This window comes from Halichoerus grypus, chromosome 9, assembly GCF_964656455.1.
Source record: "Halichoerus grypus chromosome 9, mHalGry1.hap1.1, whole genome shotgun sequence".
NCBI classification, from domain to species: Eukaryota; Metazoa; Chordata; class Mammalia; order Carnivora; family Phocidae; genus Halichoerus; species Halichoerus grypus.
The window spans coordinates 28,727,384-28,753,073 of NC_135720.1; the positions used below are offsets into that span (position 1 = coordinate 28,727,384).

At 36.1% G+C, this 25,690-nt stretch overlaps 1 protein-coding gene across 19 annotated transcripts in view; it reads left to right on the forward strand.

Annotated features, from left to right (window-relative positions):
- AHI1 (Abelson helper integration site 1) overlaps positions 1-25,690 on the forward strand; it is a 255,463-nt gene that overhangs the window by 15,963 nt on the left and 213,810 nt on the right. For all 19 annotated transcript variants that reach the window (XR_013441090.1, XR_013441089.1, XR_013441091.1 and 16 more), the window contains 5 exons: positions 574-1,118; positions 3,718-3,899; positions 12,420-12,639; positions 13,578-13,770; positions 23,587-23,682. Coding sequence is in view for 10 of the 19 variants with exons in the window: in XM_078054696.1 (XP_077910822.1) it covers positions 574-1,118; positions 3,718-3,899; positions 12,420-12,639; positions 13,578-13,770; positions 23,587-23,682 (1,236 nt within the window). In the remaining 9 variants the exon portion in view is untranslated. The remainder of the gene's footprint in view (positions 1-573; positions 1,119-3,717; positions 3,900-12,419; positions 12,640-13,577; positions 13,771-23,586; positions 23,683-25,690) is intronic.

Below are 25,690 nucleotides of genomic sequence, written 5' to 3' on the forward strand. Positions count from 1 at the left end.
TTGATTAGAGAAGGATATACAGGTGTGTTTAGTCTGTCATTTGACTTAATTTGATAATATTTAATATTTGGCGGCATTTTCAGTAATGTGTTTGGATTAATTGTAGGATTATTCTAAACTACAGACTTTTGATTTTAGAATGTAATTATGAAGTAAGATAAATGACCTGTGTGTGTTTTCTGTTGGGAAACCTAAAATGCTTTACCTCTGTGGCTCCTTTAGCAATTTCTCAAATATCTTGTAGTTAAAGTATGGATCATTCTGCCAAAGAGAAAAAGTAACATTTGAGATATGAGCAATTTATTCACTTCTGAAAAGTCATTAAGTATTTTCCCCATGTTAATTATCTCATTTAATCTGAAGTTACTCTCAGAAATTACGAATCTAACGCCAAGAGAATAAACTATGATGGTGCTAATGAGATGGTCTAGAATGGTATCAGTGTGTTCAAGTAAAAGATGAAATAATTTTCCCAATGTTACATTGGGATAAGCACAGTCATTATTGTGCTTTATCTTTGTATCATTGAACTGTGCTTGACTGAAACTTTGTTACCGTGTCTTCTTTTCCTAGCTTGACACTGTTAGAAGCAATCTTCCGAAAAGTAAAGAAACTAAAAGTGATGATGTAAGTGCTACGAACACTAATAACCCAGTCACTAAAAGCAAACTAAGGAATCCCCAGTCAACACCTGAAAATCCAGATGATGTTAGTGTAGAGGAAGACAAGCAAGGAAAGGCAAGTAAAAAGGTTATGAAAACAGTACTCCAGATGACTGCACAAGGAATGGAACTGGAAACTCCTGTGAGGAAGGTGGAGTCCACACATCAGAAAGCACGAACCAGGTCACAGCCAGGTGTTGCTCATCAGAAGAGTGAGAAGGCAGATGAAGAAAGAGAAAATAATAATTTAGATGAGGAAGAAGAACTGATGCAAGCATACCAACTCCAAGTAGCTGAAGAAATGGCGAAGGAGATTAAGAAGAAAATAAGAAAGAAACTCAAAGAACAGTTGACTTACTTTCCCTCAGATACTTCATTGCATGATGGCAAATTGAACAGTGAGAAAAAAATAAAGAAAAAAAAGAAAGTTCCAATCTCGTCTAAAGCTGAAACAAGGTACTTTGCACTGACAAATGTAAAATGTCCTCTTTAAAAAACACTAGTATTCTCAGCTTTTGAGTGATATCTGTAGTTACACTAAGAAAATTCTTAATCTTTCCTGTGGATACATTGCCAGTAAACAATAACAGTTACCCTTTCCATAGCACCTTAGTATGTGCTAAATGCTTTATAAGAATTAACTCATTTATTCTTTGTAACAACCTTATGAGGAATAGTAATACTATCACTCTATTTTGCAGATAAGGAAACTTGAAGGGTTTAAGTCACAGAACCAGTAAGAAGCTGAGCCAAAACCTTAGCAGTCTTGTTCTAAAGTCTCTACCCTTAAATACTTATTTACATCTGCTAATAATAGAAACCCAATTTCTCTCCCTTTTTTGAGTTACAAATGCCTATTTGGATATATGAATATAGTGTTTTTCTTTATTATACAAATAATATTTGCTTATTGTAGAACATACAATAAAGACACAAAGAAGATAAAAGTAACCTAACCATCTAAAGGTAATCATTATAAGCAATTTAGCATGCTAGTCTTTTTCTATATATGATACTTATACATATATGTTTGCATGTGCAATATGAGTGCTTCTGTGATCATATTTATATTTATATGTCTTCTTTGGGGAAAACAAGATAAAAAATGTCTTTTAACTAATTAACTTTTTTTTCTGCAGTCCACATCTACATAAACAACTTGAGGTGGGAACATTCTATGTTTGATTATTTCCTGGTGTCAGGGACAGGTTCCCTTACTGTCCTCATCTAAAAATAATTCACCTCTTACCAAAAGCTAGACACCAGTGGTAACAAAAGGAGGGCAAAAAGAGTTGCTACTCGAACATGTTACTCTATGTATTAACTATCTGTTGCTGCACAAAAAAAGCTACTCTAGAACTTAGCAGAACAACAAACATTTATTGTCTCTCAGTTTCTGTGGATCAAGAATCTGAGCATGGCTTAAGTGGGTACCACTGACTCAGGATCTCTCTCGGGCTACAGTCAGGGTGTCAGCTGGGGATGCAGTCATCTTAAGACTTGGCTGGAGAAGGATCTGCAAGTGACAGAGCTGTTGGAAGGCTTGGAATATCCATTTCTAAGCTCACTCATGTGGTTCTTGGCAGGTCTCAGGTCCTGACTGACTTTTGGCCAGAGACATCAGTTCCTTGCCACATGGATCTCTCCATGTGGGCTACTCACAACATGGCCACTTGCTTCCCCAGAGCAAGGGCTCTGAGATAGAGAGAGAGAGACAGAAAGTCATAGTCTTTATGGAACCTAAACTTGGTTTGGAAGTGGCATCCATTACTTTTGGTCATATTTTGTCTATTAGAAGTGGGTCACTAGGTCAAGCCCACAATCAAGGGAAGGGGCTAGACAAAGATACTAAGAGCAGGAGGCAGGGATCATTGAGGGCCATATTAGAGGCTACTTGCTACAGTATACCATCAGTCTTTCTTACAGCTACCATATCTGTTATGAGCTGGTAAGACATACTCTCTATTAAATGTTAGTTCTTGAATTTCAAATAAAACCATGGGTTAGATGACCATGGCATGCAAAAGGTAGTTCTCTTTAAATAATAGTATTTGGTGAAGTGATAAAATAGCATGGCTTTCTGGAATGACTATTTTGAAATATTTCTCTACTCTCTTTATTTCTCAACCTCTTTTTAAAAAAATATGACTATATTGGAAGTCAGTTTATTATTATTTAGATGCAGATTTTTTACTTGATAAATTACAAACTTTAATAGGCTGGTTTCTCTTCTACAATGAGTATAACTCTAGGCTGCTACCCCTTAACATTTATTAGTTCATGTGATGCACATTTTCATTTTAATAACGGCCTCCTGAAAATGTAGTGGTACACCAGCCACTGGAGAAGACAAGTAATTAACTGTTACCTAGAAATCAAAAGTTGAATATCTGAAGCCTCTTGAAAGCAGAACAAACTTAGAACACTTTTTTTGCTTTTAAATAAGGTAATTTAGAAATTTGTTCATTAATCATTGACTTGACAACAGGATGAGGATGCTTTCATCATTCCTATGGAAAAACAGATCTATTGCTCATAAAATATACAACTTTATCTTTTCTGGGAGTTTAGAGCTGAAGTTTAATTTGACTCATGGGTATATAACTCATTAACAAATATAAAATAATACACACTGATACCTAATTTGACAGTTCACCATTTTAGTGCATAATAAAAATATATGTATTCCCTAGGGGCACCTGGGTGGCTCAGACGGTTAAACGTCTGCCTTCAGCTCAGGTTGTGATCCCAGGGTCCTGGGACTGAGCCCCGCATGGGGCTCTCTGCTAAGTGGGGAGCCTGCTTTCCCTCTCCCTCTGCCTGCTGCTTCCCCTGCTTGTACACACACTCTCTCTCTCTGTCAAAAATAAATAAAATCGTAAAAAAAAAAAAAAAAAAAAAAATATATATATATATATATATATATATATGTATCCCCTAGCAGGAAAGAATCTTGATTTTAGGATTATCCTTGACTCTGTTCACTGTTCACGTTGCTGCATCATTAAGAAGAAGAATGTATTTGTAATGGCTTGTACTTTGGTTGTATTTGCAGTACATTGACCATCTCTGATGACACAGTTGAAAGTGAACAAAAGAAGGGCTCTCCAGTTAGAAGAGTTACTTCAGATTCTCAACAAGATGATAAGATAAGCTCAATGGAAGACAATGTAGAAGACAGCATGCAAGATGACACAAAATCCAAACCAAAAAAAAAGAAAAAGAAGGCTAAACCAGGTTTGTTATCCAAATTAAATGAAAAATATGTGCCTTGGTAGAAATAACTTGATTCTAGGACTTTGAGTCCTTAAAACTAAAGAAAATCCAGTCCCAAAGACTATAATTAAAAAAATCCAATATAGAATACAGTTGGTCCTTGAACAACATGGGTTTGAACTGTGCAGGTCCACTTACAGATTTTTTTTCGATAAAGTATAGTACTGTAAAGGTATTTTCTTTTCCTTATGACTTCCTTATAGCACTTTCTTTTCTCTGGCTCGCTGTATTGTAAGAATATAGTATATAATACATGTAACATGTAAAATATGTGTTAATCTACTCTTTATGTTATCAGTAAGGCTTCTGGTCAACAGTAAGCTATTAGTAAAGTTTTGGGGGAGTCAGAGGTTAAACACAGATTTGCAAATGCCCAGGGGGTTGGTGCCCCAACCCTGGCATTGCTCAAGGGTCAACTGTATGTGTCACTTGTCCTTGGATTCACGTATATTAAAAGATTCATTTATTTGTAACTATGGGTCTCTGTGGTGAGTTAATATTACTTACGTCATCTCTAATTCTTGACTTAATTTAATTGAACCCTAGAATGACATTAACTTTGTTGCTGTTGTGGCACAGATTTCTTCTTTATACCATTGAGTTTAGAACCCCTAAATAATTCAGACTCATATTTATTGAAAGCTATAAATGGTTAATGGCCAATAAACTTTTCAGATGTTAAGGCTGCATCCCTCTGTCACACGTGATTGTCTTCCGACGTCCTCAGCCTAATTCGGCTTCTGTCCTTCCTTCCCACTTTTCCTTCCCACTCTCTTGCTTTCTGTCTTCCTTTTTACTCATTTCTTTCCTCCTCTTATTTTTCTTTACTTATTATTGCCTTTTTCCTGCTTCTTACGTTCATTTTTTCCTTTTCAGTCTCCATTTAATTGGCCAAAAATTTGGGACCAAAATAGGCAATTTTAGAATTTATGGTAGTTATTCATTGGCTGTGAATTGATGATGCTTTATTCCTCTTATTACATTTGTAAAACCTTTGTTAAAATATGATATACACATAGAAAGTGTACATGTTACAAGTATACTACTTAGTGGATTTTCACAAACTGAACATGCCTATAAAATCGTCATCCAAATCAAGAAACAACACTTTTAGCACCAGAAACCCCGTAAGTCCCCTTCCCATTCATTGCTCTTCAGGAGTAAACATTATCCTGACATCTAACACAGTTTATTTTTGCCCGTTTTTCTACTTTAATGTGAATAGAATCAGAAATCCTGTGCTCTTTCACTCAAAATTATTTTTGTGAGATTTAGACTGTTGCATGTAGCTGAGCTTCTTCATTATCAGTTCTGCTTTTGCACTATATAGATACCCATTGTGTGAATAATTTGCCAATTGTACAGATGGATGTTTGAGCTGTTTCTAGTTTTAGGTGTTTACAAATAAAACTATAATATTCTAGTCATGTCTTCTGGCAAGCATTTTATATATACATTTTTTGTTTGGCATCTTTTTTTTTTTTTTACGCATAGAATTCTCTATTTATGAAGTTCTTGTGTCTTTCAGAACTACTAACTTGGTAGGACACAGGTTGGGAAACGCTACTTAGAAACATGGCTGTGATCCTTTAAATCTAGCATCTAAAGAAAAACTGAAAAATATTCCTCACTGCTTTCTAATATATTTATTTTGTTGGGCATCTTCTTAGGAGAGAGTTACTATGTCAGAGATTATGTATATTTTTCACTTTAATAAATATTTCCCATTTTCCAGAGTTGGTTTACCAATTGATGATACTAGCAGTATTTGAGAGCCTCCAGTGCTCCACATCTAACATTTATATTGTCGGTATTTAAAGATTTTAGCCATTCTTAGTGTATAGTGTATAATAATATTTCAGTTTTACTTTAAACTTTCATAACTAATGAAATTGAGCATCTTCTTCATGTTTATTGTCTACTTGGATTTTTTTATTCATACATTTGTTTAAGTCTTTTGTGTGTATTTTTAAGAAATGGCATTGTCTGCCTTTTATAATTTGTGAGAATATTTTATATAGCTAGACATCAGTCTTTTCTCAGATATGAATACATACACACATATATATTGCAGACATCTTCCCACTCTAGGCTTTACTATTCTCTTACTGGTATCTCTTGAAAAACAGAATTCTAAAATTTGATATAGCCCTATTTATCCATTTTTTTCCTTTGATGATAAGTGCTTTCTGTGATATGAGAAACCTTTCCCAAGTCCCAAAGAGGTTTTGTATATATTATTTTCTAAAAGTTTTTTGTTTGCTTTTCACATTTAGCTCTGCAGTTCATCTGGTATTGATTCTTGTGTATGGTGAGAGGTAGTGGTTAAGACCCATTTTTTTCCCATGTGAACATATAATTGACCTAGTACCATTTATGGAAGAGAGCATCTTTTTTCCTCTGTATTGCAGTGTCACCTTTATCATAAGTAACATGACTACGGGAATGGATCAGTTTCTATTGTTACATTAGACTGTACCAACACAAGATGACTTAATTACTATAGCTTTATAATAGATCTTGCTATTCAGCTGTGTAAGTACTCCAACAGTTTTTTCTTCTTTAGCATTACCTGGGCTATTCTTTGACCTTCGCATTTCCATATGAATTTTAGAAGCAGCTTCTCAGTTCTCCCTCTTCCTTCCCCCATCCCCATCATTATTTTGATCCAGATTGGGTGAATCTGAAGAGATTTACAATAACAACTCTCTAGATAGAGTTGACATCTTTACAAAGTATTAATTTTTGCCATCCATGAAATGGATATGCACCTCCATTTATTTATGTTTCCAGTTTATCTTGGTAATATTGTAAGTTTCGGGAGAGTCTGTCCTTAGATTTATTCCTAGGTATTTGATGTTTCTTAATGCTGTCATAAATGGCATTTTTTTTTTAATTTTTGTTTTCTGTTTGTTGCTGGTGTGTGTGTGTGTGCATACATGCATAAAAATATATGCACAGAGAAATATAATTGATTTTTTAAAAATTAACATTGTAGCCAGTGTTTTTGCTAAATTTATTACTTCTAAGAGTGTATCCATGGATTCTTTTAAATTTTCGACATACGTTATCACTAGTGTATCACCTGTTAATAGTGATTGTTTCATTGTGCCTCTTTCAGTCCTTATATCTTACTCCTTTTTCTTGCCTTGATATACTGGCTAGGACTTCCATTACAGTGTTAAATACCTTGGGGAAAAGCTTCCATTAATTTGCCGCTTAGTGTAATATTTGCTGTGGGCTTTTTTGTAAATACTCTTTATCAAGTTTATGAGTTACCTTGTACTCTAATTGGCTAATAGTGTTTTAAAATCATGAAGAGATACTGAATTTTACCAGGTGCTTTTTCTGTGTCTTTTGACTTGATCGTATAAATTTTCACCATTTTCTCTATTAATGTGGTTAATTGTTATTTGAATATTAAGCCATCTTTGTGTTCCTGGCAGGGGTTAGAGGGACCTGCAGCTTGGTTATGAGGTATTCTCTTTCTATATATATATATATATATATATATATATATATATTTTTTTTTTTTTTTTTTTTTTTTTTTTTTAATCTGTTATTGGATTTGATTTGCTAATATTTTGTATAGAACTTCTGTGTCTGGGGTCATGAGAGAGAATGGTTTGTACTTTTCCTTTCTTGAAATACCCAGAGTTTTTGATACCAAGGTTTTGATAATCTCAAAAATAGTTGGGAAATTTTTCATCTTTTTCAGTTCTCTGGAAGCATTTGTATAAATTGGTTATTTCTTCCATAAATGTTTGGAAGAATTTACTAATGAAGCCTTTAGGCCAAGGTTTCCTTGTGGGAAGAATTTTAAATCAGAATTAGTTTCTTTAATAAATATCACTCTTCATATTTTGTTTTTTTCTGTCAGCTTTGAGAGACTGTATTTCTTGAGGAATTTGTTCATTTAATCCAAATTTTCAAATTTTGTCTGTCTACAGCATCTGAAAGGGTGTCCCTTGATACTGGAATTTATTTTTTTTTTCAATTTCTTGGTCAGTCTCAGGATTTTCAGTTTTCAAAGAATCAGCCATTGGCTTTGATTGTATCTGTTGCACATTTGTGTACTGTTTGGTTATTTTATTTGTATTAGTTTCTTCATTCTCCTTTCTTTGATTTGCTGTTTTTAGTTTTGTAAGATAGATTTTGTAAGATTTCAGTCTTTGTATATATTTAAGACTTTAACTTTTCATCTACGTACTACTTTAGCTGATTCCACAAATTTTTGATATATCTTCATTATCATCCAATAAAAACATTTTGTAATTTCCATTTTAATTTCTCCTTTGACCACACATTTTTAGAAGTATATTGTTTCATCTCAGCCAACAGGTGATTTTCTAGTTACCTTTCTGTTTTGATTTCTATCTGCCACTGTTGTCAGAGAACATACTGTGAATGATTTCAATCTTTTGAATTTATTGAGCCTTTCTTTATGACCAGCTTATGGTCAATTTGCTAAATATGTCATGTGCACTTAAAAAGAATGTGAATTCTGGTGTCATTGGGTGCAGTGTCCTGTGTATGTCAGATCAAGTGTATTGTGTCCAGCTCATCTTCCTGATTTTTTTTGGCTTGCTTATTCTATCCATTTGTTGAGACAGGTATTAAAATTCACACTGTGATTTTGGGTTTCTCTCTTTTCTCTTTATTTCTGTTAGGTTTTTTCTCTTTATGTATTTTGAAGTTATGTTATTGACTATATGCATGTTTAGGAATCTTATATCTTCCTGTCAGATTGACACTTCCAAGTCGTCTTAATCATGCAGGCTGCTGTAACAAAATATCATAGACTGGATAGCTTAAACAATAAACAGTTATTTGTACAGTTCCAGAGCCTGGAAAGTCCAAGATCAAGGCACCCACAGATTTGTGTCTGGTGACGACCCATTTCCTGGTTATAGACTGATGTCTCTTTACTGTAACCTCACATAGAAGGGTAGCTCTTTGGGATCACTTTTTTTTTTTTTTAATCACTTTTATAAGGACACTAATTCCATCTATGAGGTCTCTACCCTCATGACTTAATCACCTCCCAAAGTTCTCACCTTTTAGTACTGTCACATTGGAGGTTAGGATTTCAACATATGGATCTTGTGGGGACACAAGCATTCAGTGTATAAGAACAATCATTATGTGGTATCTTTTTTTTTATCTCTAATAATTTTCCCTTGTAGTCTACTTGTAGTTTGAGTTTGCATAGTATAGTTTTTCCCGTCCTCATTTCTCTGTCATAACCCACAATACACTGCCAGGTGGTGCCAACTTGGTGGAGAAGGGGTAGCCTTCAGACCTCTGCCTGATCCATGGTCCCCAGGTCTAGATAGAGCTTGCCATTATTCCATTTCTCCCCCACCCCACCCCCTAGGCTTCCTTTACTTGGGACATAGTGTCTCTGCATTTCCTTCTTTTTTTGCCTTCACCTCTTTTCTTCCCCCCACCCTAGAACATGAGGGGTCTCAGCCCCCAGCCTTTGAGCTCCTTGGCAGACCCTCAGTAAATGTGAGGTGCTGCACCCCCCAAAAACAAAAAAACCCTTGTTTGCAGTCTTTCTGTGTCCTTATATTTATTATCTCACTGTTTTGTGTTTGTTTTACACTGTTTTGTGTATGATCCACTTGTCTTATATTCCTTTTTCTCTTTCTTTTGAATTATTTGTTATTTTAAAAATTTTCTTCTTATATTAACTTGTTAATTATACATTCTTTTACAGTTTTTTGTTATCCTCAAGAACATTAAGTTTATTCTTGACTTACAAGTTAATTCCCTAAGAAAATATGCTTCCCTAACAAAACACTGCTAGAACATTAGAATAGTTTAATTCCATCTGAATTTTGTCAGGTGCTTTTTCTGCATCTCTCTGTCTTCTGCCCCATAGGTTTCTTATCATGCATTTTAGTTCTGCATGTATTTTAAACTTCACAGCTATTATAGTGACCATTTTGTACAGCTGATACTAATTTATATTCACCCCAAAATTTACTTTTTCCTTAATGAATTTACATTTTTCCACTTTTCATCTGCTTGAAGAGCTCAGTTTAGTATTTCTCCTAATATGCTAATCCCCTCAGATTTTGTTGTGTAAAATGCCTTTACTTTCATTTTTGAATCCTATTTGCTAGCATCAAATTTAGGTTGCCGGTTGGTTTTCTTTAGTGCTTTGGAAAAATGATACAGTTATCTCCTGGCTTCCATCATTTCTGTTTCCAGGAGTTATGTCCCATTAGTGGGATTGTGACTTTTTTTTTCCTCTTGACTCATCTTTAGATTTTCTTTTTGTCTTTGATGTCAGTCTTTTATCACGTTATGCCTAAATATGGCTTTGTTGGAATTTACCCTGCTTAGAGTTTACTGGTTGATATCACTTATCAGTTGTGGAAAATTCAGTTATTCAATTATTCAGTTATTTTTTAGAATGTGGCTTCTTCATTATTCCCTCCTCTTTTTCTAGATTATAAATTCTCACATATATTCTTTTAAGTGTGTCTACTTATTTCTTATGTTTTTTCCCTATATTCTTTTTAAAATTTTTTCCATTATGCTTCAGTTTGGATATTGATACTGATCTTTTTTCTCTTTCCCTAATCATGTCTTTCTTTGTGTCCAGTATACTATTAAACACCTCTATCTATTAAGTTCTTAATTTCAGATGCTGTGTTTTGTTTTGTTTTTTTTAAGTAGGCTCCATGCATAGCATGGAGCCCAAGGTAGGGCTTGAACTCACGACCCTGAGATCAAGACCTAAGCTGAGATCAAGAATCAGACACTCAGCTGACTGAGCCTGAGCCACCCAGACACCCCTCAGATGCTGTATTTTTCATTTCCAGAATGAAAATGTCTGTTGTCGTTTTTTTATGGATTCCAGTTCTTTGTAGAAAGTTTCCATTTTAACCCACCTTTTTCTTTATTTTCTTGAACATATTAATAATCATAGTCATTTAAAGTCTTTGTGTGCTAACTCCAGTCTGGATCATCTGTGGGTCAGCTTCTGTTTTCGGTCTTTTTCTCCTAGTTGTTGGTCATATAGTCTTGCCTCTTTTATGCCCAGTAACTTTTTATTCTATACTGGATATTGTGTGTAGAGTGCTAGAGGTCCCAGATGATTTTATCTTTTACTAGAAAAGGTTTCCTCTTTACTCTCTTAGGCAGGTAGGGTGGGAAACTGATTTTAATCCATCAGGAATTGAGCTATGTCAGGGCTGGATTGTAGTTTTGATAAAAACTGTATCTTTGATTTGCCCCATTCCTAGGATGTGGACTTTTAGGACTTTTGAACTGAGAATCTGGCAGGTATTTGTCTCCTCAGTCTAAAAGACTGGGAGATTCAGTTTTACCCTTCTGAGGTTTTTAGCCTGGTCCTTTAGCCTTCTGCCCCACTCAGCTTCAAAATTTGGCAGATATCTTGGGGGGGACTGGCCATGTGTCTGGCCCCTCAGGTTTACAGTTTTGTCACTCCAGCCCCACGTGAGTGCCAGAATCTCTGCTGGTTTCTCTGTCCCCCAGTAGGGGCCTTCTGCCAGGGGCCATGCCTGGATTCTCAACCTCTTGCTGCACCCAGAATTGGTAAGTGACCCCAGGTGAAAAGTGGCTATAGGTGGAAAGTGCCCTCTAGGGCTTTATTTTGCCGGTTTTGTTTCAGGCCCCTCCCCCTGGTGGGTCATTGTCTCCTAGTACCACCAGCCTGGGAGATTTCACTACTTCTTTAGCCTCTCATGTAGCCTCAGAATTCAGTTTTGGGGGGGGGAAATTAGCTACGTGTTTGAGGCTCCTCAAATCTCTAATGTGACTGCTGTAGCCCCATCAACCACTTACCACTAAAAGTTTTGCAGATACTCTTTCTCCCAGTGGTGACCTTTTGTTGGGGCCAAACCCTGATCCTTAGCCCACACCCTGAATGAGCAAATGTCCCCAGAGACTAAAACAGCTACTAGTCCATCAGCTTATCAGTGAATGATTCTCCCTCTCTGGAATTTTAGTCCATCTGCTGTACATTGTCTCTGTACTGTTCTGATGCCTTTAAAAATAAGGTTTTTGTAATTCATTTGACTTTTTCAAGTTGTTGTTACGAGAAGCATTGACCGGCTACATCCTACTACATCCTACCCAGAAGTAGAAATTACAGTTATAAATTAATTGAGTGATGCATATTCCACTTAAGAAAATAACTAGATAAAATTGCTTTTTTGTCTTTGGTTCTCATTATTTTTTTTCTGTGTTCTTGGTCCTTGTTAGGGAAAAAAAGAAAGATTCCTCACCCTATTTTAATGCATTAGTAAATGTAATACTTTACTCTCAAAGTGTAATCTGCTCTTGTCTGGCTTTTTCCTTCTTTTCTTTTGAAGTTACTTTGTTAACAAAGACAAATAATCATGGATTATAAAGATAAGGTTATATGTAAATTCAGTGTATATTGTTGAATATATTGTTGTGGGAACAATTAATTATAATGTTGATTTTATTCCATGCATGTAGTTTCAGATGATAATGAAGAAACTGATGGTGATGGTGTTCATGAAGTAACAAGCCGAGATAGTCCAGTTTATCCCAAATGTTTGCTTGATGATGATCTTGTCCTGGGAGTTTACATTCACCGCACTGATCGACTTAAGTCCGATTTTATGATTTCTCACCCAATGGTAAAAATTCATGTGATTGATGAGAATACTGGTCAATATGTCAAGAAAGATGATAGGTAATTTTTTTAATTGCACAGCCAACCCTTGAAATTGAAACTGTCTACAGAAGTCCTCTTTTCTGCCATTGAAAGTCAATGGAAATAGAGCTAAGGATTTGTATTAGAGAATAATTTACTTGTTGTAGATGTTCATAGATCATTGATACTGATCAGTATCTTTTCTAGAAGAGATAGAGAACATTTGTTAATTCAGTGATTCATTGTAAGTGGAGGGGAGTTGAGAGAGCTTCTACCAAACTTAATGACTAATTTATGGCATTGAACTTGTAGTGTAAATCACTGCATGTTGCACTGTACATGCTTTAATTGTCTAACTTCATATTTTTCTTTTGAAGTTAATAGGTTACTTGGGGCTCATATGAAGGCAGTGAATCTTGAATTTAATTTTTTCCTAATATTACTTCTATAGCTAATACATGCTTGAAGCTTACATATAAAAAGCATAGTGAAATAAATGATTATACTAGAATTCAAAAAAGTCATTTGCTTGGAAAAATGACAGGGATGAGGAACATGAAGATTATCAAAATTCAATTATTCAGTTATCTTAGGGCATACAAAAAATATGACATACCTCAAAGGGTTTGCAATGCTGTTGTGCTCATTTCCTTATTTAAATGTACTGTACTATTTTATTACAAACTCATTTAAGATTCTGAAGGAGTCTAGCTCTGTATGCTGCACTCTCACTTTATATTTCTGTAATAAGATAATTCTGTGAAACCAATCGGTAGTGTATAGATAGAAGATAATAGTAGGGTATTAGCACTTCTAAGTCTCATAAATTTGTAATTTTCTCGATGGAAAACCAAAATAATTTTTCATTATATATCATGACTATTCATTATTTCTTCACCTTGAGCACTATATTTTTTTCTCATTTTCTCAAAATTATCATAAAGAATTGTGTTAATGGAAGCATCTTTTTTGGACAGTGAACGGCCTGTTTCATCTTACTATGAAAAAGAGAGTGTGGATTACATTCTTCCTATTATGACCCAGCCATATGATTTTAAACAATTAAAATCAAGACTTCCAGAGTGGGAAGAACAAATTATATTTAATGAAAACTTCCCCTATTTGCTTCGAGATTTTGATGAGAGCCCTAAAGTCATCTTGTTTTTTGAGGTATGAATTGAATAGAACAATTTAAACTAAATTTTGGCTAATATTTTAATAGCATAAATGTAAGCTATTTTTTTTAGTAGTTTAATAATGCAAGAAAGTAGTGTGAGGATTTAATCCCTAGGATTTAGTGTTTGTAATATGCTGTGGAGATGTAGTATGTTGTAATAGCGTATTTGCTGAGCATTTACCAGTGTAAGTAATTAGTCATGTAATTCACTCGGTATTATTTAATTCTGACAGTAATAATGTGACTGTAAACTGAAGTGATGAATCTAATCTATATCTATACGATCCTCTATTCTTAACCCATTTTACAGAATGTAAACTCATTTAACTATATTGGACTCCCTAAGAGTTTGTATACAACCAAGGGAAAGATGAACACTTTGACTAATATAACGTAATATATAACCAAGATGAAGTAGAACTTCCTAGATGTGGAGGGTGGATGGAGGGTCAGAGCAGTCAGGGAAAGCTTTATGAAATATATGGCCTTTCAGCTGACTTGTTATTCTAATTTTTTTATGGCAAAGGAAATCAAGGTTTAGAGTATAACGTTGTTTACCCAAAGTTATTCCAATATTTTTTCTTTTTTTTTGCATTTTTAAAAATTTTGTTATGTTAGTCACCATACATTACATCATTAGTTTTTGATGTAGTGTTTCATGATTCATTGTTTGCGAATAACACCCAGTGCTCCATTCAATATGTGCCCTCTTTAATACCCATTACCAGGCTAACCCATCCCCCCACCCCCTCCCCACTAGAACCCTCCGTTTGTTTCTCAGAGTCCATAGTCTCTCATGGTTCGTCTCCCCATCCAATTCCCCCCCTTCACTTTTCCCTTCCTACTATCTTCTTTTTTTTAATATATAATGTATTATTTGTTTCAGAGGTACAGGTCTATGATTCAACAGTCTTACACAGTTCACAGCGCTCACCATAGCACATACCCTCCCCAATGTCTATCACCCAGCCACCCCATGCCTCCCACCCCCCACCACTCCAGCAACCCTCAGTTTGTTTCCTGAGATTAAGAATGCCTCATATCCGTGAGATCATATGATATATGTCTTTCTCTGATTGACTTATTTCGCTCAGCATAGTACCCTCCAGTTCCATCCACATCGTTGCAAATGGCAAGATTTAATTCTTTTTGATGGCTGCATAATATTCCATTGTGTATATATACCACATCTTCTTTATCCATTCATCTGTCGATGGACATCTTGGCTCTTTCCAATGTTTGACTGTTGTGGACATTGCTGCTATAAACATTGGGGTGCATATATCCCTTCAGATAACTACATTTGTATCTTTGGGGTAAATACCCAGTAGTGCAATTGCTGGGTCATAGGGCAGCTCTATTTTCAACTTTTTGAAGAACCTCCATACTGTTTTCCAGAGTGGCTGCACCAGCCTGCATTCCCACCAAGAGTGTAGGAGGGTTCGCCTTTCTCCACATCCCCGGCAACATCTGTCGTTTCCTGACTTGTTAATTTTAGCCATTCTGACTGATGTGAGGTGGTATCTTATGGAGGTTTTGATTTGGATTTCCCTGATGCCGAGCGATGTTGAGGACTTCTTCCTGTGTCTGTTGGCCATTTGGATGTCTTCTTTGGAAAAATGTCTGTTCATGTCTTCTGCCCATTTCTTGATTGGATTATTTGTTCTTTGGGTGCTGAGTTTGATCAGTTCTTTAGATTTTGGATACTAGCCCTTTATCTGATATGTCATTTGCAAATATCTTCTCCCATTCTGTCGGTTGTCTTTTGGTTTTGTTGACTGTTTCTTTTGCTGTGCAAAAGCTTTTTATCTTGATGAAGTCCCAATAGTTCATTTTTTGCCCTTGCTTCCCTTGCCTTTGGCGATGTTTCTAGGAAGAAGTTGTTGCGGCTGAGGTCGAAGAGGTTGCTGCCTGTGTTCTCCTTTAGGATTTTGATGGACTCCTGTCTCACAGTTAGGTCTTTCAACCATTTTGAGTCTATTTTTGTTTGTGGTGTAAGGAAATGGTCCAGTTTCATTCTTCTGCATGTGGCTGTCCAATTTTCCCAACACAATTTGTTGAAGACACTGTCTTTTTTCCATTGGACATTCTTTCCTGCTTTGTTGAAGATTAGTTGACCATAGAGTTGAGGGTCCATTTCTGGGCTCTGTATTCTGTTCCATTGATCTATGTGTCTGTTTTTGTGCCAGTACCATACTGTCTTGATGATTACAGCTTTGTAATAGAGCTTGAAGTCCGGAATTGTGATGCCACCAGCTTTGCTTTGCTTTTTCCACATTCCTCTGGCTATTCGGGGTCTTTTCTGGTTCCATACAAATTTTAGGATTATTTGTTCCATTTCTTTGAAAAAAGTGGATGGTATTTTGATAGGGATTGCTTTAAATGTGTAGATTGCTCTAGGTAGCATTGACATCTTCACAATATTTGTTCTTCCAGTTCATGAGCATGGAACGTTTTTCCCTTTCTTTGTGTCTTTCTCGGTTTCTTTCATGAGTATTCTATAGTTTTCTGAGTGCAGATTCTTTGCCTCTTTAGTTAGATTTATTCCTAGGTATCTTATGGTTTTGGGTGCAATTGGGCGTAAATGGGATCGACTCCTTAATTTCTCTTTCTTCTGTCTTGTTTGTGTATAGGAATGCCACTGATTTCTGTGCTTTGATTTTATATCCTGCCACTCTACTGAATTCCTCTATGAGTTCTAGCAGTTTTGGGGTGGAGTCTTTTGGGTTTTCCACTTAGAGTATCATATCATCTGCAAAGAATGAGGGTTTAACTTCTTCTTTGCCGATTCGGATGCCTTTTATTTTTTTTTTGTTATCTGATTGCTGTGGCTCGGACTTCTAATACTGTGTTGAATAGCAGTGGTGATAGTGGACATCCCTGCCGTGTTCCTGACCTTAGGGGGAAAAGCTCTCAGTTTTTCCCCATTGAGAATGATATTCGCTGTGTGTTTTTCATAGATGGCTTTTATGATACTGAGGTATGTACCCTCTACCCCTATACTCTGAAGAGTTTTGATCAAGAAAGGATGCTGTACTTTGTCAAATACTTTTTCTGCATCTATTGAGAGGATCATATGGTTCTTGTTCTTTCTTTTATTAATGTATTGTATCACATTGATTGATTTGTGGATGTTGAACCAAACTTGCAGCCCAGGAATAAATCCCACTTGGTCGTGGTGAATAATCCTTTTAATGTACTGTTGGATCCTATTGGCTAGTATTTTGGTGAGAATTTTTGCATCCATGTTCATCAAGGATATTGGTCTGTAATTCTCCTTTTTGATGGGGTCTTTGGTGTGGGGATCAAGGTAATGGTGGCCTCATAAAATGAGTTTGGAAGTTTTCCTTCCATTTCTATTTTTTGGAACAGTTTCAGAAGAATAGGTATTAATTCTTCTTTAAATGTTTGGTAGAATTCCCCTGGGAAGCCATCTGGCCCTGGGCTTTTGTTTGTTGGGAGATTTTTGATGACTGCTTCAATTTCCTTAGTGGTTATAGGTCTGTTCAGGTTTTCTCTTTCTTCCTGGTTCAGTTTTGGTAGTTGATACATCTCTAGGAATGTATCCATTTCTTCCAGGTTATCTAATTTGCTGGCATAGAGTTGCTCATATGTTCTTATAATTGTTTGTATTTTTTTGGTGTTAGTTGTGATCTCTCCTCTTTCATTCATGATTTTGTTGATTTGGGTCCTTTCTCTTTTCTTTTTGATAAGTCTGGCCAGGAGTTTATCAATCTTGTTAATTCTTTCAAAGAACCAGCTCCTAGTTTCGTTGATCTGTTCTACTGTTCTTTTGGTTTCTATTTCATTGATTTCTGCTCTGATCTTTATTATTTCTTTTCTCCTGCTGGGTTTAGGCTTTATTTGCTGTTCTTTCTCCAGCTCCTTTAGGTGTAGGTTGTGTATTTGAGACCTTTCTTGTTTCTTGAGAAAGGCTTGTATTGCTATATACTTTCCTCTTGGGCCTGCCTTTGTTGCATCCCAAAGATTTTGAACAGTTGTGTTTTCATTTTCATTTGTTTCCATGAATTTTTTTAATTCTTCTGTAATTTCCTGGTTGACCTATTCATTCTTTAGTAGGATCCTCTTTAGCCTCCATGTATTTGAGTTCTTTCTGACTTTCCTCTTGTGATTGAGTTCTAGTTTCAAAGCACTGTGGTCCGAAAATACGCAGGGAATGATCCCAATCTTTTGGTAGCAGTTGAGACCTGATTTGTGACCTAGGATGTGATCTATTCTGGAGAATGTTCCGTGGGCACTAGAGAAGAATGTGTATTCTGTTGCTTTGGGATGGAATGTTCTGAATAGATCTGTGAAGTCCATTTGGTCCAGTGTGTCATTTAAAGTCTTTATTTCCTTGTTGATCTTTTGCTTAGATGATCTGTCCATTTCAGTGAGGGGGGTGTTAAAGTTCCCTACTATTATTGTATTGTTGTCGATGTGTTTCTTTGCTTTTGTTATTAATTGGCTTATATAATTGGCTGCTCCCATGTTAGGGGCATAGATATTTACAATTGTTAGATCTTCTTGTTGGATAGACCCTTTAAGTAGGATATAGTGTCCTTCCTCATCTCTTATTATAGTCCTTGGTTTAAAATCTAATTTGTCTGATACAAGAATTGCCACCCCAGCTTTCTTTTGGTGTCCATTAGCATGGTAAATGGTTTTCCACCCCTTCACTTTCAATCTGGAGGTGTCTTTGGGTCTAAAATGAGTCTCTTGCAGACAGCATATTGATGGGTTTTGTTTTTTTATCCAGTCTGATACCCTGTGTCTTTTGATTGGGGCATTTAGCCCATTTACATTCAGGGTAACTATTAAAAGATATGAATTTAGTGCCATTATATTGCCCGTAAGGTGACTGTTACTGTATATTGTCTGTGTTCCTTTCTGGTCTATGTTACTTTTAGGCTCTCTCTTTGCTTAGAGAACCCCTTTCAATATTTTTTGTAGGGTTGGTTTCATGTTTGCAAATTCCTTTAGTTTTGTTTGTCCTGGAAGCTTTTTACCTCTCCTTTTATTTTCAATGACAGCCTAGCTGGATATAGTATTCCTGGCTACATATTTTTCTCATTTAGTGCTCTGAATATATGATGCCATTCCTTTCTGGCCTACCAGGTCTCTGTGGATAGGTCTGTTGCCAATCTAATGTTTCTACCATTGTAGGTTACAGATCTCTTGTCCCGAGCTGCTTTCAGGATTTTCTTTGTCTCTATTCTATTATTCTATTATTTCTATTAGATATCGGGGTGTTGACCTATTTTTATTGATTTTGAGGGGGGTTCTCTGTGCCTCCTGGATTTTGATGCCTGTTTCCTTCCCCAAATTAGGGTAGTTCTCTGCTATAATTTGCTCTAATATACTTTCTGCCCCTCTCTCTCTTTCTTCTTCTGGGATCCCAATTATTCTAATATTGTTTCATCTTATGTTATCACTTATCTCCCGAGTTCTGCCCTCGTGATCCAGTAGTTGTTTATCTCTCTTTTTCTCAGCTTCTTTATTTTCCATCATTTGGTCTTCTATATGACTAATTTTCTCTTCTGCCTCATTTATCCTAGCAGTTAGAGCCTCCATTTTTGATTGCACCTCATTAATAGCCTTTTTGATTTCAACTTTGTTAGAATTTAGTTCTTTTATTTCTCCAGAAAGGGTTTCTCTAATATCTTCCATGCTTTTTTCAAGCCCAGTTAGTATCTTCATAATCGTCATTCTGAACTCTAGTTCCAACATCTTACTAATGTCAGTATTGATTAGGTCCCTGGCAGTCGGTACTGCCTCTTGTTCTTTTTTTTGAGGTGATTTTTTGCTGTCTGTCATTTTGTCCAGAGGAGAATAGATGAATGAGAGAACAAAATGCTAACAGGGTAACAACAACCCCAGAAAAATGTACACTGAACAAATCAGAAGAGACCTGAAACTGGGGAAAAAGAAAGGGAAAGAAAGAAAAAGATTAAAAAAAAAAAATATGATCAAATATGGTCAGGCTGGTGAATAGATCAGTGCCACACACTAGATTTCAAGCATATTTTGGTCTGTTAGAAGAAACTGCCTCCCAAAATTTTAAAGAAAGAAAAGCTTATGTCTGTACAAAAATAAGGGTAAATATGATGAAGGGATAGAATATGATTGTAAAGATGAAAATTATAAAAGATTTTATAAAAGGAATTGATAAGTTGGTTGAACAAAGAAAGAAGAGAAATTAAAAAAAAAAGGGAGAGAATGTGATCAGGCAGGAGACTAGAACAAAGCCATACACTGGAGATTTAGGGTATATTTTGGTCTGTTAGAAGAAACTGTATCCCAAAATTTTAAAGAGAGAACAACTTATATATATACCAAAAATAAGGTTAACTACTATGAAGGGATAGAATATGACTCTAAAAATGAAAAATAAAAAAGATTTTTAAAAAGGGGATTGATAAGATATTGGGAAAAAGGGAAAAAGAAAAATTGAAAAAAAAAAGAAAAAGAAAATTAAAAAAATTAATTTTTAAAGACTAAAGAATCACGGGGGAAAAAAGCCATGAATTCTATGTGCTGTATTCCCCTAGCGCTGGAGTTCTGCCGTTCTCGTTGATGTGTAAACTTGGTCTTGGCTGGCTGTTCTTGCTGATCTTCTGGGGGAGGGGCCTGTCCCGGTGAGTCTCAGAGGTGTCTTTGCCAGAGGCGGAATTGCCCCACCCTTGCTGGGTCTGGGCTAAGTAATCTGCTCAGGTTTGCTCTTGGGAGCTTTTGTTCCCTGCAAGCTTTTGGTACAGCTTTGGAGGACGAGAGTGAAAATGGCGGCCTCCCAATCTCCGCCCTGGAGGAGCCGAGAACTCGGGGCCCCACTCCTCAGGGCGCCCCCAGAGAAAAGTAGTCAGGGACTGCCGTCTCCCCGGTCTCTGGCCGCACTACATGCTCACGTACCTGGCCTGTGACTGAGCGTTTCTATCCCTGGCACATGACCCCATTTGGAGTCGCCAAACCCAGCAGATTCCGCTCCCCCCAGGGCAGGAAGGGGAGTCTCCCCGGATCTGCTGCTTGTTGGGTCCCTGCTTCCAGAAAGTGGTTGCTTTTCTGTTCAGAGAGTTGCTGCTATACTTTTCTTCGATCTCCTGTTGAGTTCATAGGTGTTCAGAATGGTTTGATCCCTATCTAGCTAAATTCCTGGGACCAGATGAAATTTAGGTCTCCTACTCCTCTGCCATCTTGCTCCTCCCCCACAAAGTTACTTCAATTTTAAGTGTCGGTAATTTGTGTTTCAAGATGGTTTGAACCTAAAATACACATTTCTTTTTTCTACTTCATGTCATCCCTCTATAAGCAAAGGGAAGTGGAGAAACCTCTCTTTCAGTTTAAGCAAGATGGGGATTAGCATTGGAACAGCAGGGCATGACCAACGCCAGTGACTGATTTTGTGCAATTGTTTTTATGATCTTTAACTTTCAGATGATCTGTGTATGTGATGTGAATATTCTACCATTTACATCTGTGATTATGTTGTATGATTTATACAGAGCTGTGATTTTTTAAAGAGTAATGTAACTTGTATATCAAGGAACTTTTTCTTTGTCATAGAAATTTGTCCTTAGGTATAATGTTCCTTCGAATTCATTTTAGTAATATTCGTAGATTTAAGAAAGATTGTTGGATTATGACTTTTTGGTTGCTTCTTAAGGTTTTTGGGGGGGCATTGTTTTATTTTGTTTTTAGTTTCAAGAGTAGAATTTAGTGATTCATCACTTACATATAACACCCAGTGCTCATCCCAACAAGTGCCCCCCTTAATGTCCATCACCCACTTAGTCCATTCCCTCACCCACCACCCCTCCAGCAACCCTCAGTTTGTTCTCTATAGTTAAAGAGTCTCTTATGGTTTGCCTCCCTCTCTATTTTTATCTTATTTTTTCTCCTCTTCCCCTATGTTCATCTCTTTTGTTTCTTAAATTCCACATGAGTGAAATCATATGGTATTTGTCTTTCTCTGACTGACTTATTTCACTTAGCATAATACACTCTAGTTCCATTCATGTTGTTGCAAATGGCAAGGTTTCGTTCTTTTTGATGGCTGAGTAATATTCCATTGTGTGTGTGTGTGTGTGTGTGTGTGTGTGTGTGTGTGTGTGTGTGTATTTATACACACATACATAACACACCCCACATCATCTTTATTCATCAGTCAATGGACATTTGGGCTCTTTTCATAATTTGGCTATTGTTGATAGTGCTGCTATAAATATTGGGGTACATGTGCCCCTTCGAATTAGTATTTTTTATTTTTTGGATAAATACCTAGTAGTGCAATTACTGGGTCATAGGGTAGTTCTATTTTTAACTGTTTAAGGAACTTCCATACTGTTTTCCAGAGTGGCAGTTGCTTCTTAAGTTTTAACATAATATGTTATTGTCTACAAAACTACTTTTGATTTCAATTTTTAAGGGTTTATTAAGGATAAGGATAACTTGGTATCTCTCAGAAGTCTTTAAAATCATTATTCCACTTCTCAGCATTTCTACTAAGGAAAAAATGACAAGAACACAAAGACGTGTGTGCAAGAATAAACACTTTAACAGTAAAAATTTTAGGGAGACAAATCTCTTCAATCAGGAAGAGATTTGGTTATGTAAATAATAGTTTTTATTAAATTTATGGTACTTATAATACCAAACTATATTAGGCAGACATTAACATGATGAAATACATATGTATGTATTGGCTTGAAGAAATATTCACTACATGGTATATAAAAATAGTTTGCAAAATAGCATTGGATTTGTAGTAACATACATATATTTAGGAATGCACAGAAGAAGGTTTAGGTATAGTGTAAACCAGATGTTAATGTTGATCATGTATGGATCTGGATTACAAGTTGTTTTTACTTCAATATATATTTTTCTTGTATTGTTAGTGTTTTTTCACTGAGCATCTATTGTATCTGAAGACAGATTTAAGTATAAAAGAAGAGGGATGAATGGAGTCCATATTATTTTTTAAGCTATCTATAAAGATTTGTTAACTCAGCTTTTGAGAAGCACCAGTAAGGAAAAAGTGATAGTCTCTGACAAGTACCTAGAATACAGGTGGTGTCTGTGGCAGGTTTGTTCCAAATTCCGTGAGTTTTAACATCCAGACAGGATGGAAATATGAAGGAAATCCTCTTGAGAAGCCTAATGACCACATATATCCAAAGAGAAAATCCCCAACTTCAGAAAGGTGATGTAAGGAAGGACCCAGATATAAGATCATGAGTTTTTTAAACAATCATTTGAAGTCTGCATTCATACATTAAAAAAAAAAAGAAAAATGTTAAGAATTCTATGACTGGTATATTTGTGCCTAGACTATATTTGAGGTAATTAATACTTGGTCTTTGACATGAAGTAAATCTTAATAAATGATTTATTAATTAAAAAGTGGTCAAAAAATGGACCCTCACTAACAGGATGAGTTAACTTAAAGGTGAATGAAGTAAGAAATGCTTTTCTTGGGCGCCTGGGTGGCTCAGTTGTTAAGCGTCTGCCTTCGGCTCAGGTCATGATCCCGGGGTCCTGGGATCGAGTCCCACATCGGGCTCCCTGCTTGGCAAGAAGCCTGCTTTTCCCTCTCCCATTCCCCTTGCTTGTGTTCCTGCTCTCGCTGTCTCTCTCTATGTCAAATAAATAAATAAAATCTTTAAAAAAAAAAAAATGCTTTTCTTCCCTGTGAAGAAAACACCTTTTAAGTGTACAACTTATTTTTTTAATTTCAGTAATATGTTACTAGAAAATATTAAATTTTAGGTAGGCTAGTATTCTGTGAAGTAATTTTTTATACTTATTTACAGATACTTGATTTCTTAAGCATGGATGAAATTAGGAATAATTCTGAAGTTCAAAACCAAGAATGTGGCTTTCGGAAAATCGCTTGGGCATTTCTCAAGGTATGTTTTTCACCCATTTTAAACGCTTTAAAAATCATCTTCAAATCTGATTGGCTACATTTTCCCAAGTCCGTTTGATTTCATATAAGGAATCATGATCTAAGATTGCAGTTGTGAAGAATTGTTAATGCAAGCTAAGGTGATACGCAGATTCTTAAGTATCTACTGTCTAGTGTGTGCCAGATACACTATTTGGTTCTGAGTATGTAGTACTGAAAAAGATACACAAAAACCTGCCATCATTTATTCAACTTAAAAGATACTCATTAAACCCTTTCTGTGTGCCAGCAGTGGTTCAAGTCAGTAAACAAGAAAATAAACTCCTTGACCTTGTTTACTTCATATTTTAGCAAGGAAAGCAAATATAAAACAATTGTTTATACAGTTTATCATTTTTGCAATTTTTATAAATACTGTGTGAAGGTCAGGGAAAGATTTCCTAAGGAAGAGGCATTGAACCTGAGTATTAGCTAGATGGTAGCAGGGGGGAAGAGAGAGATTTATGGTTAGATAGACGGTATCATATTTGCAAAGACATGATGTTGGAAGGAGTGAGATACACTCAAATAACCAAAAGGCCACTGAGATTGGAGGACAGAGACTGAGGGGAGAAATGGGGTCTGAAGAGATTGCTGAGTAGACAGGGTCTTGATCATGCAGTGAGTGATCTTTGCATTAGTCTTTGAAGCCATTATAACAACAGGAAGTCAAAATAGAATTCTAAAGAACAATGGGAAGCCATTATAGGATTTTAAACAAAAGGGTAGAATAATCTGATTTAGGTTTAGAAAGATGACTTTGCTTGGTGGAGAATGAATTAGAGAGGGTGTACATATATATATATAGTGGAAGATTGTGGTTGAAAATTCTTACAGTAATCTTGGTAGGAAATGATGGTGTCTTTAACTAGAGTGTTTTCAGCAGAGATGAAAGATGTGATAGGTTGATTTTTACAAAAGGGAAAATTTTAATTTTATTTTTTTTTTATTTCTGGTATCCTTTATTTCTGACTTCAAATATAAATGAGTTATAAAAAGTCTTGAATTGGGGCGCCTGGGTGGCTCAGATGGTTAAGCGTCTGCCTTCGGCTCAGGTCATGATCCCAGGATCCTGGGATCGAGCCCCACATCACGCTCCTGGCTCAGCGGGGAGCCTGCTTCTCCCTCTCCCTCTGCCTCTCTCCCTGCTCATGCGCTCTCTCTCCCTCTCTGTATCTCTGTGTCTCCAGTGAATAAATAAAATCTTTAAAAAAAAAAAAATCTTGAATTAACCTATTTTGTACAATTTATAAAAGTTTTCTGTTTGTGTATCCATCTATTCAACAATATTAAGTGTCTATGAAATGCCAGGCACTCTGCTAAATACAGAGCATTCGTAGATAAATTAGACATTGTCCTTGCCCTCCAGTTCAATTTTTGTATAAACATGTTACATGATTATGTGCTATAGAGTGGGGGCTGTGAAAACCCAGGTAAGGCACTTAATTCACATTGGGGGTTAGAGAGATGCTTTAGAAGAGGTGCAGTCTGGGACACCTGCATGGTTAAGCAGCCTCTTCTTGGTTTCATCTCAAGTCATGATCTCAGGGGTCATGAGATCCAGCCCTGTCTGAGCATGGAGACTGCTTGGGATTTTCTCTCCCTCTCCCCCTACTCTGCTTCTGCTTGCATGCGCTATCTCTCTGAAAATAAATAAATAAATCTTAAAAAAAAAAAAATAGCTGCAGTCTGACTGCTGAAAGGAAGCCAGATTGGCTGTGGGAGGAAGTAATCAGAGTGGACTTAGGAATCCCTTGGTCCAATATAGCTTCTAAAATCACCCTTTTGTAACCTGTTATAACTTTTTTGTATCCCCTTCATACTGCTTTTGAGAAAAAGCAAAAGCCAAAAAAAGGTTGCTTTCATATAGCAAATGCTGTCATTGTGTGGTCTTATTAGAAAACACTTTTGTTCCTTTTAAAAATGCTAAGATTTGGAGCGCTTGGGTGGCTCAGTCAGTTAAGCATCTG